The sequence below is a fragment of the Selaginella moellendorffii genome, unplaced genomic scaffold (genome assembly GCF_000143415.4).
Source record: "Selaginella moellendorffii unplaced genomic scaffold, v1.0 SELMOscaffold_38, whole genome shotgun sequence".
Classification (NCBI taxonomy): domain Eukaryota; kingdom Viridiplantae; phylum Streptophyta; class Lycopodiopsida; order Selaginellales; family Selaginellaceae; genus Selaginella; species Selaginella moellendorffii.
The window spans coordinates 688,035-705,382 of NW_003314299.1; the positions used below are offsets into that span (position 1 = coordinate 688,035).

A 17,348-nucleotide genomic window follows, 5' to 3' on the forward strand; every position below is an offset into this window, starting at 1 on the left:
AAACCCCCAACACGTCAGCCCTAGAAACCAAGCCCGGGAATTAGGGCAAGAAGCTCCCCATGGAATTTGCTCGCGCCAAGCAGCGATGTCCACGCCGCCGCGATCGGCTCGAACGGCATTTCCCGGATCAAATCCCGGGCTTGTTCCAGCTGCCCGGATCTCGCGAGGCCGTCGACAATGCATTGGTAGTGATCCACAATTGGGGCGATTTCTCGCTCCGGGAAGGAATTGAGGTAGCTGCCCGCGTGCTTGATCCTGCCCAGGTGGCTGCAAGCGCCCAGGAGCGCGATGAAAGTGATCCCATCGGGTGCCACGCCGTGGATCTCCATTTCTTGGAAGAGCTCGCAAGCCAGGCCGCTATGCCCGCTGTGGGCATACGCGCCCACCATCGCTGTCCACGACACGGCGTCGCGGCGGGGAAGGGTATCGAAGAGGAATCTCGCGCTGGCAAGGTGGCTGTTCTGGGCATATGCCGCGAAGAGCGCATTCCAGGCCATTGGGTTTGGCTCCTTGATGGCGTAAAAGATTCTTTTGGCATCTTCTACTAGGCCAGACTTTCCGTACGCTGTGATCATAGTGATGAAAGTTTCGAGATCCGGGCTGGGATGTTGGTGGAACAATTCTGCTGCCTGCAGCACATGACCAGAACGGGCATATGCTGCGGTAAGGGTGCTCCAGCAAATGCTTGGTTTTGGATTGATGCTCTCGAATATGTTTCTGGCTTGGGAGATTCTTCCTGCCGTATAGTAGACCCCGATCATAGTGTTCCACAAACTCGAGCTCTTGTGAGGGATTCTCGCAAAGAGCTCCATGGCTTCGTCTGGATGCCCGTTTTGGGCATATCCCGTGAGCATCACCCTCCACGCGATCAAATCCTTGCGTGGCATTGCCTCGAAAAGCCCTCTAGACTTTGCAATCTCGTTGTTGCGAGCATAAGCTTGGATCATCGAAGTCCAAGTCACGGTATTCTTTTCAGGGGCTGTACAGAAGAGATCCTCGGCTTTCGCGAGATCTTCTGCAAGAATGTAGGCTTGGATGATCGCGTTCCAAGACACTACGTCCCTCCTCACCATGGAATCAAACACCGCTCTAGCTTCCGCTATATACCCATTCCGGGCATACGACGTGATCATCGAGTTCCACGACGAGACGGACTTCTCCGGCATGTTTTCGAACACACACTCGGCCTCGCGGAGATGCCCATCCCGGGCATATCCCAGGATCATAATGTTCCAGGAATCTACATCCCTCACAGACATCCGAGCAAGGAGGGCGCTGGCTTCGTCCATATACCCAGAATGGGCATATCCCAGGAGCATCGAATTCGATGCCTGGAGATTCTCCTCCGGGAAACTCTCGTACAAATCTCTCGCCTTGTCGAGAAACCCCTCGTGACAAAACGCTTGTATGAGCGCCGTACTCGCAGCGATGGTCTTGTACGGCATTGTCTCGAACAAGGTGACGGCCTCGTCTACGTGACCAAGTTGTGAGTACGCGGCCACCATGAGATTCCACGAGACAATGCTGGTATCGGGCATGGCATCAAAGATTTTCCTGGCATCGTCCAGGCATCCTTCCTGGACGAGGGAAGTGAGCAAGGAATTCCATGAAACTATATCCTTGTTGGGCATCTGTTGAAACAAGGTGGCGGCTTCTTTCGCATTGCCGCTCCGCGAATAGGCCATGATCATCGCGTTCCAGAGAATCGGGGTCTTCTCGGGGATGCTTTCGAAGACCCTCCTCGCGTCTTCGATCAAACTTAGCTGCGAGAAGACTTGGATCATCACCGTGACAGTGGCTTCGCTCTGGAGCGGCATTCTCTCGAAGAGGAGCTTCGCATGGAGGGGCTGGCCGCTGCTGGCGTAGAGAGTGAGCATGGAGTTCCAAGAGACGACGTCCTTTTGCGGCATCTTGGCGAAGAGTTCTTGCGCTTGGAGTGTATGATCCTGCCGGGCATACGCCGAGAGCATGGTGTTCCAGGAGATGGCGTCCTTGCTGGGCATCTGGTCGAACACTTCCCTGGCCTCGCAAAGCTTCCCGTTTCGAGCGTAGACGTCGAGCATGATGTTCCAGGAGAAGTGGTTTGGAGCTTGGATCCTGTCAAAGACCGCGCAAGCGTCTCGGGTGCTACCACACTTGCCATAGGCCTCGACGAGGAGATTCAAGAGGTACCTGTCGTGCTGGAGCTCGCGAGAAGCCGCTATGCGAGCGTCAAGACGCCGTGCCTCGGAGAGATCCCGGGAAGCTTTGCAAGACTTTAGGAGCTGCGCAATGTGTGCCGCGCAGGCCATACAATCCCCTGGATGTTCTTCGAAGTTAGATGGAATTTCTGCGAGAAATCGAGAGTCCCTACCTTGAAACCGAGACTCCAGTCCACTGATCGCTCTTCGGAGGTAGACGAAGAGAAATTGTGGGAAAGAATGCGCGAAATGTACGAAGAAGCATTGGCTATCCACTAGATCGCAAGAATGCTCGAAAGCATTGGCTATCCACTAGATTGCTGTGAAGAACACGTTAGAACTGGGCGCGAGGAAGAAATATGATCGATAGAAGAAAGAATGCTCTTGAAATTTAGGAATTCTGATGATCGCTAGCAGCTTGTGAGAAAGAATGCTCGAAATCTACGAAGAATTCTCGATTTATGAAGACTTATCCTCTTGATCGCTATGAAGAGCGCGCGCGGCCGTCTCTCTCCTAACTAGCTAAGAACACACCCTTGGAAAAGAAAAATATCTAATGGGGAGGGTTTAGGGTTTTTGTGCTTGATGGTCGAAATGGTGGCATTGGCCATGGTTGTGTCGCCGCGCAGCCTCGCCTGTGGCGCCTCTCTCTCCGCCGCGGCAGTGGAATACCGGCGCCTGGCCATGGCGCGAGTCCTGGCAGCCAGAATGCCCGCTCTTCTTCGCGAATCCGTGGGATCCAGGGTTCTGGTGTCGGCGGTCTCGAAGAGGAGCTTCGCCGCGCACGCTGGGCTTTCCAGGGAGTCCAGCAATCTCTCCAGCAGATTACGTGAGTTTGTTTGCTCTGTATAGGATCTCGATTCGTGGGGTTTTTGATGCTGCATTGGATTGGTGTGGTTTCTTAGATTTGTTTTCTTGCGATTGGGAGTGAGTTCTCATGTTGGGCGAGATTGGAATTTAGTTCTTCGGCCTCCAGCGACGATTTAGATGTGTCTTCTCTTACATTTGTCTTGGAAGTTCTCTTTTTTTTGTTTTAAGCTATGGTGGAAACTTGCAGCTGTGCAGGTATCATGGAGAAAGCACACTGAGAAATCCTTTGCAAGACCCGCAGCAGTGGAGGAGCCACCCGAGCTCACGAAGAAGAGGCTCTCGCGAGACGAGCGTGCAGCACTAGTCAAGTCATTCGTGGAAAAGTAAGCTTTCTGGAGACCAGCGAACGAATGCCTCTTAACGTTTTGATTTTTTCAGGTATGCGTCGGAGAACAATGGAGAGTTTCCAACTCTGGCTCTCGTCCTGAAGGAGACGGGTGGCTCGCGAGCCGTGGTGAAGGACATCCTTGCAGACCTTCAAAGCAGTATAACGGTGAAAGTGGAAGTCACTGCTACGCCGTCGACAGAAGAACCATTACCGAAAGTCGAGCCTCCGAACGTTGCGAAAGCGTCGAGTCCGGCAGCAGCTGCAGGGAGCGAATCCGAAGAGGAAGACGAGTCGGAAGAAGAAGAGGAAGTTTTGGAAGAGAAAACTTCTACTGCTCCTCCGCCATCCAGCAGTGCTCCTGAAGAGAAGATAACGAGCCTGAAAAGGGCTGCTGGCGAAACTCCTGGTGAAATCAACAGCACCTACATCGACATTCTGTCGAGGTTGAAAAGCCTCGGCACCGAACGAAAAAAAGAAGAGACTGCAGCGGCTGCCGAGTCTGCTACGTCCGAAACGGAGGAGAAAGAAATCAAGCGGCCAAGTTTCGCAGCGAGAATTCTTCCTCCTCGGCATGGAATGTTCGTCAGGTTTCTCAATCCGGCGGCAACGGAGGAGGATCTAAAGCAGGCCTTTGGAGACTGTGGAGAGATAACCAGAGTCTCAGCGGTCAAGCCAATGAAACCCACTGCAAAGTTTACGTACGGTTTCATTGATTTCAAGGTGAGTACGTTCGAAGTTGATTTCTTCTCGTTGTCTAACGCTTCCGTTCTTATTTGCAGACTGCGGATGGTTTGAGCAATGCTCTAAGGAAGAACGTTGTAATTCTTGGGAACAAGGTGGAGACAGAGGCAGCACCGACACAAAACACGCAGCTTTCAGACGTTGCACCGAAAATCAAAGAGCCTCAACCTGCTGGGGGCGGACTCATCGACAACCTGGTCTCCAAAGTCGTATCCATGGTTCCTCCAAACACAGAAAACGCAAAGAACCAGATGTCTCAAACACCGAGAGTTTGGAACGGCCAGGACGCTCCTCGGTTCAGCCAGCCAGGGATGATGAATATGAACAAAGCAGGAGGAGCTGTTGGTGAAAGGCCAGACTTCAAGCCGAAAGGGATGGGATTTCAAAAGAACGAAATGATGCCGCCACCCAGGAACGACATGCAAATGCCACCGAGGAACGACTTCCCACCAAGGAACGATATGCCTCCTCGAATGGATACGCCATTCCCGAGGAACGATATGCCTCCTCCAAGGATGGACATGCCGCCACCACCGCCGCCACAGATGCAGCAGCCGCCGAGACCGCTTCCACCGAGAAACGAAAATGGAGGATTTGTTTCGCCGATTCCACCTCTTGGCGACCCGCAGAAGATGAGGAAGGACCTCTCCGTATGTGTGGAGAACTTACCACCGACGACGAACGTCACGCAGCTCAGGGATGCGCTCGCGATCCATGGCGAGATCTACGCAACTTACTTGAAGCACCGGGACATGAATTCATCGACGTATGTCTTCGAGTATCTGGTAATGAGTTTTTCTTCGTTTCTTTTCCTCTTTCCGTCTCACGGCTATCTATTATCCAGACCGACGAAGGAAAAGAGAGCGCTTTGAGTGCTCACTGGGTCCATATCAACGGGCAGTTAGTGCGGATCTCCAGAGCAGACGTCCCAAAGACGACGGTGGTGAGAGTCTCAAACATCTCGCCCAGCACTCCGGACAGCGAGTTTATCAACGCATGCAAGTCATGCGGCCAAGTCGAGAGAGTGGAGTCGAGACGGGATCGCGTCAGGGACGTGTTCTACCACCCGGCCGAGACGAGGAACATGATAAAAATCCTCGACAGGTAAGTTTCCAGGAAAGTTTTTCTTTTCTTCATCGGGATTTTCATTCCAGGCTGAACGAAGTCACGATCAATCAGTCTCGATGGCACGCGAAACCAGCGCCACGGTGCTCGATCAACATGCTCAACCGGCCGGAAGGATCGGAGTTCATCTGCCAACAGATCAAAGCGCTGCTGAGAAACCAGGAAAGTATGCTCCAGCAGCTCCAGATCGAGCAAAGGGATCTCCGCGAGCTCTCAATGTATGCGGTGGAGATTCTCAACTCACAGAACAGGAAGTAGCCTTCGAAGAACACACAAGTGGAAGTTTTTGTTTCTTAGGTTTTATTGATTCTAAAGTTTCTAGTTTTTTGTGATAACTTTCAGATATTCCATGGTTCTTTGCGGGCAATAAATACGGCTCTGTCGATCTCCTGGATCTTCTCACCTATCTGTCTTCACGTGAAAAATGTGAGAGAACCTAGAATTCAAAGTTTAATAAAAGATTATAATCTGACACCAACAAACAAAAGCTTTTTCCAAATACTTCAAAAAGATAAATCAAGACTCCGCTCGTTGCCGTAGAGCCATCATAACGAAGTATTGCTTGCCTCGAAACAAATCATTCGACAAAAAAGAGCTCAATTTTTGGATCACAACCTATTCTTGAATTAGGTATAAAAAAAAGTCATTGCCACCTTAAGCTCTGTATAACCGGATTTTCTATATATACGTATATATAAAGCCCTTCTTTCCTTTTTAGTACAGGAACTGCAAAATACCATACTCGGTCTAGGAGAGCAAGTATGCAGCGGGAGGTGAATTGGCCAAGGGGCGTGCGGTTTTACCCACTTGATTGCGGGTTTGGGCCACAGATTCATGTTCAGGGTGGCTTGTCTTGTGCTAGGATGGACAAGAAGCTGTCTTTCAATCTGGTGAGCATTGCTGATTGAGTTTGCTGTTCTCAAAGGCGATGGCTGCAGAACTTGTTTCAAGAATTGCAAGTAGGGGATGAGAAAATCCACGTTATTGTATCGGATGGCTATCGTGGAGCCAGACATCCATGTCAGTCGTTTCTCTTTCACACCAAAAGCTCATCTGGGTTTTGTTTCGCAGTAGCAAGGGACCTTTGTTTGTACAGGCTGGGGCTGTTCAATATGTGTTTATCAGAAGCTTTTTGCACCAACAGAAACCTGAGATGTTCCATTGAAAGTCTCTTTTGTAGGTAAAAGGACTTCAAGGTTGATTCCTTAGGGATCCATTTTACTGACTTGTTGTGATCCATGTATTCAGAGTGAAGCAACGGACACAGGACAGGATCCAAGAGCTCATTCAAGTTGAAGAGGATGAGAAAGACTGGGAAAAGGATGATGAAGTTGAAAGCATCCACACAATTCGGGTAACTTCAAAGTATTTTTCCTCTATGGTTAACGGTTTCTGTTGTCAAGGAGGATGAGTGGCTTCCAGAGTTGCACTCGACAGTGATTGCTATCAAGGGAAATGCTGTAGTAGTTGGTGGGCCTGGCGCTTTTGTAGTCGCTCTGGTGTGTTCTGAAGGTTTGAAGGTGAGTAAAACCTGTTTTATCATCAATTGTTTATTGTTATGTTTTAGTGGCTTACCCCAAAAGATGATGGCAATATGAATTTACTGGAGGCAACGAAACAACCAGAAGATATATTGATCATGGCAACCTTATCCTTCAAGAAACTAGACTCTCTAACCATTAAGGAAGCTGTTGGCAATGATGTTGTTCAAACAACAAAGGTCCTCTCAGAATTAGATCTTGCAGACAAAGATTCTACAGTTCTTGTTGTGAAGTTTGAAGGTTGAGGTGAATTTAAGGTAATGTTAGACTCAATGTTCTGGTGAAAAATGTTTGGGTCATCTCCTTCTTTTACCCCTATGAAACACTTTCATTCCCCAGTATATTCCACAGCCAGTTCTAAACCCTTTTCGGCTCATGTTTTGCGTATTGGATTTCTCATGCTACCTAAAAAAATAAAAAAAGGTTGAAAAAGCTGCAACAATCGAGAATGTGGTTATTTAGCTGTGGCGCTGCTCTTGTATTGCATGAGTGGCATCTTCGAGAAAGGTAATGAACTCCACTTTTTCCGCAAGTTCAAGCATCATTTCTCTTCTTTGCAAGAAGATGAGATGGTAGCGAATTGCATTACTGATTGCATCAGACTATTTGGTTTTTATGTGCTGAAGAAGTATCCTAGATTTATGGCCATATAGTAGACTGCCACATTGAACCACTGGATGCCATGATTGAAATTGGGCTCCAATTCCAGGCTTTGTCATTGGGCTCATTCATTCATGCTTGGCTTCGAAATCCAGCTCATTTGAACCAGCCCGTCACTCCAATGTAGATGGGTGTTGTATTACACTTGTTAAACATGCTGAGATTAATGTGTGGTATCATTTGTTAGATGATATAAGTATTATCATCATATCGCTTGTTAAGTGAGAGTTTGACTATGTCAAAAGTAATATTGAAATTCTTGAGCATTAACCACATTTTCTTGGTGATCAGAGTTACATTGTGGTGATAATGTAGCTTATAAATTAACTTTGACAACTATGAGTTCAGTCAACTAATTCTGAAATTTGCTATTTTTAGTGTTAACACGAGCTCTGCATCATACACATAACTCTCTTGGAATTGTGCAAGCACTTAGTTTTCGTTGTTGATGAAATTTGCAAAAAGTGGATGGGCTTGATATGGTCAACAAGGATATTTGGTCTTGTGGCCAATATAGAAGATTGATCCCCTCTCACATAGAAACAACTACATGCATCCTAAAATCACTAATAGAGAGTTTTCCTTTCCTCTACTTCCACAGCATCTTTTCTTAAGAGATTCTTAAGAGTGTTGCCACTAGTATGGATGATCTGGACAAGCTATACACCATTTAGTATTTATAAAGTCGAGTGTTAATTTTGGTGCCCATGTCAATACATGGGAAGGACCTGTCTGTGTGTGTGAAGAACTCACCACTAATGATGAACACCACAAAACTCAAGGACACACTCTTAATCCACGATGAGATCTATGTAGCTTGAAGCTCTAAGACATGAATTCATCAACATATATCTTCAAGTATTTGGTAATGAGTTTTTCTTCATTTCTTCTCATGGCTTAGCTAATTTTTTCAGACCAACAAAGGAAAAAAGAGCACTTTACATGCTCATTAGGTTCATATCAATGGGCAATTACTGCAGATCTAGAACAAACATCTCAAAGATGATGGTGGTAATTTCTCAAATATTTTTCAAATAGTGAGTTTATTAATGCTTACAAATTATGTAAATCAAGAGAGTGGAGTTGAGATAGGATATATGTTTTACCATCCAATAAGACAAAGAACATAATAAAATCCTTAAAAGGTAAATTTGAAAGTTCTTTTAGGAAAGTTTTTCTTTTGTTCATTTTCATTCAAGGCTAAATGAGGTCATAATAAATCAGTCTATGGCACATGAAACCAGTGTTATGGTGTTTTGATATCAATATACTCAACTATCCAGATTTTTAATTTCCTTGCATGTTCTTAATTCACCCTAATTGAATGTAATGGATTAATAACAATGGACAGTGATTAAGTGTGAGTGAGGAAGAAGAGGTTATAATAATTTCCAACATTCTTTGTTAATAATATATAAACTTGTTGTTTAATACACTTCCACTCTTTTATGGCTTTAAATAGTCTTAATGTCATTTCTTTTCTTATCAACAATACACTTTTTCAAATGTGGTAATTTAACAATTTTTTACTAGACTTTTAGTTGGGGAAATTCCATTTAAAATCATGTTGTTGAAGATGTAAACATAAAAAAATAGAGTTTGTATTGATAACATTTATTTTATACAGATGTTGAACTATGTCATTGGAAAAATTACTTTCAAATTTGAACAGTCACATTTGATTTTCTTTATGTCACTAAAAAAATTACTTTTAAGTTTCAATAACCACATTTGATTTATTTTGTGACTTGCTGGAAAATAATCTCAATATAAATCCTTTATAAAGTTTTTGCAACATCTTCAGGTAAAAAAACCTTTATGATGAAATAAATCGCTATATTTTTACGGTGTAAGGGATATATAAGCTATATTGTCAGATAAAAAGATTAACAATAATAACTAATGACTTAAATGTGAAAAATGGGAAAGAGCTTATAATGAGTTAATAGTGATGGAGGTATATAAACTTGTTATTCAATACATTATCCAAGATTAAGAAAGTCTACACTCTTTTATAGCTTTAAATAGTTTTGATGCCACTTTTACTCTTATCAGCAACATATTTTAAATATGGTAATTCAATGTTGTTTTAGTGGATTTTTAGTTGGGGAGATTCTATTTAAAATCATGATGGACAAGTTTATTAGAGATATATACATCAAGAAATGGAGTTTGCATTGATGACATTTATTCTACACTTATATTGAGAGTTGTTGAATTATGTCAATGGAAAAATTATTTTCAAATTTCACATTCAAATTGTTTTCTGACTTATTGAAAGATAATCTTAACAAAAATATTTTATAAAGTCTTTACAATATTTCAGATAGTATAGTGAATCAAGTGGCTATATCTTTATAGTAGTTAATTATAAGGGATATATAACCTACATTTTTAGAAAATTTTGGATACCACCACTTAATTTACATTAAAGTATGAAAAAAATTATAAAAGCATTTAAGCAAAAGTATGGGAGCATATATTATAGGTGACAAAAGGGTAAAAGTTTTAGATAGTGAAGTATAATTTTCTTAATTATGTTGAAATTTTTAATTGCACATACACCAAAATTAAACTTCTAAGTAGTTTTGATAGACAAAAGTGAAGGGATTATAAATGACAATTTAACATGCAAATATAGGCTATTATTGAAAATTAGGCTTGTTTTTTAGACTTTAAAAACTAAATATCATAATTTTGCAAATGATCAAAAGGTTTATGCCACAAAAAATTTCAAAACAAAAGTTGTTTATAATGAGAGTATTAATAGTCTTTTTTACCAAATAAATTTTGGGGACTTCTTCAAAATTTGTTATAATTAACTTTTTCAACTTCAACTACATATACTTTATTAAAATTACAATTGAGCAACCATTTGGTCAACTATAAATGTAATGAAGGTATGTGAATAAAAAACTTTATCATAGTGATCTTTATATACAATCAAAATATATTACAACTTATATTATTATGCATAACATTATGGTAGCCAATGGTGATAGGAGAAGGGTAGTAATAGCTATAATAGAAACTATGATACTTAAAAAAGTAATTTTTCTAAATATACTTTTGGATCTAGATTTGGGAAGATTGTGATGGATTATATTTTAAGTTTGCACAAATAAATTTTTTTTTAATCCATAATTGCTCTTAAACATCCTAAAAACTTCATTTAATATATTTCAATAGCTTGATTGCCCACTTAGAATGTTAAACACTTAATTCCAAAAATTTATGTAAGCATTTCTCTCTTATTTTTTCTTGTGAAGAAAGTTGCAATAATACTTCTTCTAATGACAATAATATTAAATCTTTTTTTACTTATGGTCTTTTCCCCTTAAATTTTTCTATATATCCACTCTTTTTATACTTTGTAGTGTCCAAGTGCTTAATGTGATTGAAAGTGATCACTTTTTACACTTGGAACTCACTATATCATTCTCAAAATATTGCCTTGAAAAAAAGATAACAACTTTAGATTGAAAATGATGTTAATAATATTAAATTTTCCTAGAAATCATGATACATTGATTATTCTCTTGAAATTTAAGTATTATCTTAATTCTAGTTATTATATTAACTCATCTTTCACCAAACCTAAAAAGTTATATTTTTAAGGGTGTTTCTAGGGTTATTTAAAGGATTTTATATCCAGAATCATTTGACTCAAAAGTTATTTATAATATTGAAATTTTAGGAAGGGTGATATTTGATATCTAGAATAATTTTGGATATTCTAAGATATTTTACTATATAATAGTTGTTTAATATTGTGTTTATAAATTATAAATATGTTGAGGCACATTTTTTAGCTTGGTTATTACAAAGAAGTTATCCAATTATTTAAAGAGATGCAACTACACAGTTATTCAGAAATTTTATTATGGAGTATAATACAAGATCCTTAATCAAATATAAGCTTGGAAAGCTTACTGAATTTAGTTAAAATATATGATTATGGAAAAAAATATAACTTCTTTTTATGCACAATATGTGATGAACTAGTATTTGCCCAGCCAATGCTAGGTGCCCAGCCAAATACACTATCTAGGTCATCAATGTTTTCGCAATGCCACAGAGTGGCACTGGTGTCAGCGTGGAGGTTGTGGATCCAGTTTTCCAGACCAAGATGATGGACATGCTCAAATAAACAGGAAGTTTCTTATCACATTTTTCTTTTCTACAAGACAAATATGAAATAGTGTTTAACATGTGGTGGAGGCAGTGTTGCTACATTTTAAAGAAGTCACTAAGATGATTGGCAGCTTTGGCAGAGATTCTTGCAAGAGACTTTGAAGTTGTAATAATACAATTGATCCCAGATACAACTATGTAGTAAGTTTATAGATAGTATATTGTACAAACAGAAAAGAAAAGCACACTGTGGAACAGGAAATGAAAGTGTATAGTACTTTAATCAGCCTTGAATGCAATAACTTTTGGTGAGCTCTCATCGGCACCAGTCGAGAATTAGAAGTGGCCTGTTAGTGGCTTCTTTGTCTCCAAAAGCTTGATTGCCCTAGGCATCCATGTAGAAGTGAACATTCTTAAGAACTGGCCAGGTGTAAGACCATATGCTTGGTCTATATAAGTGTCCTCCATGCAAACGTCTTGGGGGTGGCCATTATCTGGATAGAATTTGCCGTGGACTCGCAAAGTTTGAAAAAACAGTTGTTCATTCTTGCAATGATGACACCAACCAATATCTCATGTTTGTTTCTAGACCCTGAACTTTTTGCAAACATGGTAGCTGCAACAAACAGAGATCACTCGAGGATTTTCAAGGATAAAGTGGCCATGCACCTATTGACAAAACATGCATCATGAACCACTGGTAAAGATCAAGAAAGACATACCCTGAAGAAGTTTTTTCCGTATATGAATGAAACAGAGTGCAGCTGGTTCTGTATGTGGTCCCAAGGTGTATCTTCAGGAATTTTCAAGACAATAATCAAGGGTGCAATCCTGAACACATTTTTATCTTTAATTCTTTAGAGATTATAGAAAATATGACTTGGCATGTCCCTAGCAAACCATGACGATTTGAGCTCATGATAAACATGGTCTATATCACCCAGCACATGCACATGTTTTTGAAGTTCACCCAAAAAATTCAATCAGAGTATTACAAATACCTTGTAGGTGTTTTCAACTTCAGGATCATCAGCAATGAATATGATGTTTATAGTGTTAAGCATTTGATCTACACCAGTGATTGCTATAGCAACTATTGCAGAAGTATAAGCAGAAACATCCCCTGCAAACTGATTCAGTGGAACAATGTCTGATGGCCTGACAAAGTCAAGCACTGGAGGAGCCTTTTCTAGCCATGCTCGAACATGTGTGGCCGTAGAAATATTTACTGAGAGACGATGGAGCCCCAAATGATATTTCGGATTCTTAGCTCTAACATTGTAGTGTTGAATACACAACCAGTGAGCTGGCTTGAAAAGGTGGCTATATTTATCAGCAGCATTGGCTGCCATTGAAGCTGTTGCAAGGTGCATGCCATAGCTATCAGTGAAATCGATGTTAAGGAACCTTGATGTTGATGCCATTCTTGTTGAGTTGACCTCATGTTGGAAATCATAACTACCGTATCGAGATAGTACATATATAAGAAGCAGCTCACCTGAATGAAGTTGTAGATCTGCAATATGAACACATGCATATTGTGTTTCCTCAGAGGAAGCAATTAGATTCCATACGTCAGGGTCTAGAATGCTATATAACTTGCGTTTAGCTAAAAAATCCCATTATTAACCCATAACTAAAAAAAACACATTCTAAAATTGAGTAGTACCTCCTACAATTGCACGGGGCACTTGGTTGGAAGTCTATGTCTGAACGCTTGGATCTGGCCATAAATAAAGTTTAAAAGGCAAAAAAGCCAAGTGCCAATACCTGTTAAAATAACAAAGGGACTTTGAAAATGTAATGGCTATTTGAAGCCTTCTTGTACACCTATTCCTCAAGCTGTAAAGCATTGTATTGGAATAGACAAAGTACCTAAAGCACTAAGATGTGTAAGGCACTCAGATCCTGGAAAGAAAAGTGATTAGATTTTGCCTTATCAAGATAAACACAAACCTAGTTCACTACTCTCTCCACCCATCTCTAAATCACATAAAACTGGTTGCTGCTGCAAAGAAACATCATCTAGCGATGGCTGGTAATTGTAATCTACATGGTCTTGAGACCCCACATTAGAATCGCTAGCTACCGCTGCCATCGGAGAGAGAGATCTTGAATGAAGCAATTGATCAAATTTGGGTTAATCACAGCCATTGGCCCAAAGCCTTGCTTAATTTTTGCCACATCACTGGGCATTTTCACTCAATAGGAGAGATGATAGGTGCAGTCACTGTCAACACTTTTGCATGTAACACGCATTGCTGCTCCCTCCTCTCCAGTTTGGCCGCCTTCCATTGTTTTGCTGTGTTGTGGTGTTGGTAAATTTTCTTCTTTTTGCTGTTTTGTTGCTGTTCTTCCTACCATATGTGTTGCGGGATTCTGTGACTTAGTGCTGTCAGGGAGAGCCAGGACTGTAAATCCCTGTTTTGTAAGATTTTGTATACTTGGCTGTCTATGTGTTGTCGGCAGATTGGACATTCATCCTTTGATCCTTTGATAACCTGGAGAAAATGAAGAGAATGATGAGCAAAGTTTAAAGTCGAGAGAGAAAAGAGAGATTTTTACCTTCAGGATACACTGCATGCAAAAGGTATGGCTGCGGTCTAGTTTGGATGGCTCTACGCAGTGCTCTGGACGAAGAACAGGAAGAAACGAAGTAAGCTTGGATTGTTACAACAATTTGTGAGAGTGGGACTTACTGAGACAAATGCAGCAAATGATGTCATTGTGCGGCGGTGCGAGGTTGAAAACTTCATTGAGATCCAGCCCCATCATCTTCTCTTTGATTGACAGAGATGGAGGTTGATCGTGGTGTTCTTCCGGTATGTGCGAGTTGGAAGAGCTCTTGCTGTGATGCGGGCTGGCAAATGGACTCTCAGGAAGGTTGTGTCCAGTCCCATCGGTGCTGCTAGAAGTTTCCAAAGTGAGTAATCAAGTTTTATCATATGACTGTGACATAGGCATCATCGGGAAGTGGATGAAGAGCTTCACTCTCTTCGCGACCTTCGCCCTCCAGCACGTCCATGATGAATCCGAAGGGATTGCTCGACTGGAACTGCTGCATATCTGCTCGATCATTTCGAAAACTTAGTGCCAGAGAAGATCCAAACAAAAAAAATCCAACCTTCCAGTGTTAGCACGGCTTCATTCATCCCATTCCTATGGCTGCCGCTACTGCTACCGCTACTGTTGTTATGCTCCATGATTCGTGGAGTTCCAGGAACCTCGAGGGAGTCCAAGCTAGCGTGAACTCCATTGAGGTTGGTCGTGGAAGCGGTGCTGTTTAGCTTCCTGTCTTGCTTGTCGAGCAGTAGTAACTTTGCGGTTGTCACATCTACCTCGGCAGCATGGTCTCAGAGTGAATCTTGTAGATGCGATTGCAGATGTAGATGTTGTCATCTGTTGTCACGCACCACAAATACCTTGCTTTGATGGAACTCCTCACAAATAACAACTTGCGATGGGGTTCTTAGGAGCAAAGACACCAGCATTGACACAGCACCTCTGATTTGGATCGTGAATCGGCAGCAGCGGCAGGGGCTCTCTTGCTGTCTCAAAAACCCTAGAAAAACATACAAAACAAAACCAAGCTGGATCACAACACGATCAAGCTCGAATCCCAGCCAGCAGCAACGATTTGGGAGTGAATTTGCTTACCTACTGGAAGAAATCGCGATCCACAGCACACTCCAGTCTTAACACAAATAAAGGTGGCATATAAGGAGTAGATTCCTCACATCCCTATTCCTCTAGAGCTTGAGCAGTAGCCTCTTTTGATGACTCCATATGCTTAAGATCCACGCATTCTATGGACAAGGTTATGTTATGCTTTATGGCAACACTAGTTATACTCACTCATTGATGATTTGAAACTAATGTGATTGAGACTCAAGGGCTGCAACGGACTTGATCCTGCCCAGAGTGACGCTGTGGAACAGCAATCTCTAGTCAACACTTTGCATGTGCCACATGTTGCTAGGCCTTCTTCTCCCGCCACACATGGCTTGGCCGCCTCCCATTGGCTGGGAGCAAACATTAGTGCGATTATTCGCTAACACGTGGTTAAAGAAATAACCCCTTTACAGTTACCCCCATCGGACGGCCCTAATTGGCTGGATCCAGCAGCCCACAAAGTTCGGCATTTGCTCCTTATAGTAGTAGATAATCATTTGACTTCAAGATTCCTAACTTTCTTATTTTATAACTATTACTAAATTAAGAATCCAACTTTAGAACACTAACAACATTTAAAATTTCCATCCTTATCCACTTTTAATTATTATGACCAGTTTATCAATTAACTTGAGTGGAGATTAAGAAAGAAGATGAGTAATATCAACTTCCTACCATTTTAGAAGAGAATATTTATAAGAACTACTTCATAAGAATTTTTTATACTCATAGTCATATTTGCAACATTAGTACTTCTTCTTTAAATACAGTTATTAAATAAATGAAAAAATAAAAAAATAATTAAACTTATACAAAATCTTATATAAATTGTAAATTCTCAATGAAAGAATCTAAACTAAGTAGTTAGTATTTCTTAGTTTAATTTTTATTGAACAAGATATTTTAATACAACCGTTATATACTATATCACTTTACAAAGTTTCATTAACAATTGCTCAAATAGCTTTAGAAATATATATTTCATATTAAAGAGGTCACAACTCAAATATAAAAATATGGAAATTTTTACATATTTATTAAATAATATACCTAATATAAGATATAAAAAGAAGAGACTTTTGATCTTTGTTGTATGAGCTGTATTTTTTTCAAAATAAATAATAACTTATTAGCTGTTCACTTTAATTAATTTAAAAATCAATAAATTTATAATTTTTAAATATGTTTATAATTATGAATAAAATACACACACAAAAAGTAGTTGCAAGTATGTGTAATATGAAAAATGCTAGTTATTAGGAAATTAATTACTAACATTCATAACATAATTTTTGAAATTATTATTCATTAAAAATTATTTACAAAAGTTTTAAATTTTATTGTTACTATTCTTAGTTTTTAATACTATATATCTACAAAAATTAATTTAAGGAAAATCTTGTACCACTCAGACTGTGAGTGCATAGAATATGGAGATGAAATACAAAATGTTCATATCAATTGACCCAAAAACCCTAATTTATATACAAAAGTGAGTCATATAGATTAAAACTAATACAATGCTATCAAATCTCACTATGCTAATATTAGTGTATAGTATCATTATTGTACAATTGGACCATAGTCAAGGTTTTCTAGTTGACATTAGAAGGAGGTACTGATAAATTTGTAGTTGGTGTCAATTGGTTTTGATCCTTTTGTATGAAATATTTTAATTAATGCATATTTATAATTTTTAAAGGATTAGCCTATTAAACATCATGCTAAACCTTATAAATTTGTGATTGAATTTGCTAGAACACTTAATATGGTCTCTTCCACTAAGCAAAGAGCCCTCAAACAAACCATGTACTATAAAGTTAGGAAAATGGTCATCCACTTTGTATTCTATAAGCGGACAATGATGGGAGTTATAATGTTGTTGTTATCCTACTTGTATACAACCCGAATGTTTAGCAGACTCCACTTGAACTATTGGAAAAATGCTTATCAAATATTGATCCAAAGACTTAATATCGGTAGTTTGTAACAATTGCAAAGATAAACTCAACTCTATTAGTAGTATTAAATCTTGACTACATAAGAGTTTATATAGTGAAGAACCAACATAACTTGTACCCTTGTGATATGCATATT

At 40.5% G+C, this 17,348-nt stretch overlaps 2 protein-coding genes and 1 long non-coding RNA gene across 3 annotated transcripts; 2 read left to right on the plus strand and 1 right to left on the minus strand.

Moving 5' to 3' along the window:
* Positions 1 to 3: 3 nt before the first annotated feature.
* Positions 4 to 2,671, minus strand: LOC112349382 (pentatricopeptide repeat-containing protein At2g35030, mitochondrial-like). Its single transcript, XM_024683708.1, has 2 exons — positions 2,354 to 2,671; positions 4 to 2,299 (listed from the first exon to the last, which is right to left on the minus strand). Exon 2 carries the CDS (start codon positions 2,289 to 2,291, stop codon positions 21 to 23), a length of 2,271 nt encoding a protein of 756 aa, XP_024539476.1. The 5' UTR covers positions 2,292 to 2,299; positions 2,354 to 2,671; the 3' UTR covers positions 4 to 20.
* A 79-nt stretch (positions 2,672 to 2,750) lies between these two features.
* On the plus strand, positions 2,751 to 5,600 carry LOC9658939 (WW domain-binding protein 11). Its single transcript, XM_024683792.1, has 6 exons — positions 2,751 to 3,009; positions 3,238 to 3,373; positions 3,429 to 4,098; positions 4,158 to 4,904; positions 4,964 to 5,223; positions 5,274 to 5,600. Exons 1-6 carry the CDS (start codon positions 2,766 to 2,768, stop codon positions 5,500 to 5,502), a joined length of 2,286 nt encoding a protein of 761 aa, XP_024539560.1. The 5' UTR covers positions 2,751 to 2,765; the 3' UTR covers positions 5,503 to 5,600.
* Positions 5,601 to 6,040: 440 nt separating this feature from the next.
* LOC9653883 lies at positions 6,041 to 6,356 on the plus strand. Its single transcript, XR_002993386.1, has 3 exons — positions 6,041 to 6,134; positions 6,183 to 6,264; positions 6,316 to 6,356. It is a non-coding gene; the product is annotated as an uncharacterized LOC9653883 (long non-coding RNA).
* The last annotated feature ends 10,992 nt before the right edge of the window (positions 6,357 to 17,348 follow it).

Excerpts from the sequence above, each read along its gene's own strand:
- LOC112349382 (XM_024683708.1), bottom strand. The coding sequence starts at position 2,291 with ATGGCCTGCGCGGCACACATTGCGCAGCTCCTAAAGTCTTGCAAAGCT.
- LOC9658939 (XM_024683792.1), top strand. The coding sequence starts at position 2,766 with ATGGTCGAAATGGTGGCATTGGCCATGGTTGTGTCGCCGCGCAGCCTC. Across the intron at positions 3,374-3,428 it reads GTCAAGTCATTCGTGGAAAA|GTATGCGTCGGAGAACAATG; the intron begins GTAAGCTTTCTG and ends TGATTTTTTCAG. Across the intron at positions 4,905-4,963 it reads CGTATGTCTTCGAGTATCTG|ACCGACGAAGGAAAAGAGAG; the intron begins GTAATGAGTTTT and ends TCTATTATCCAG.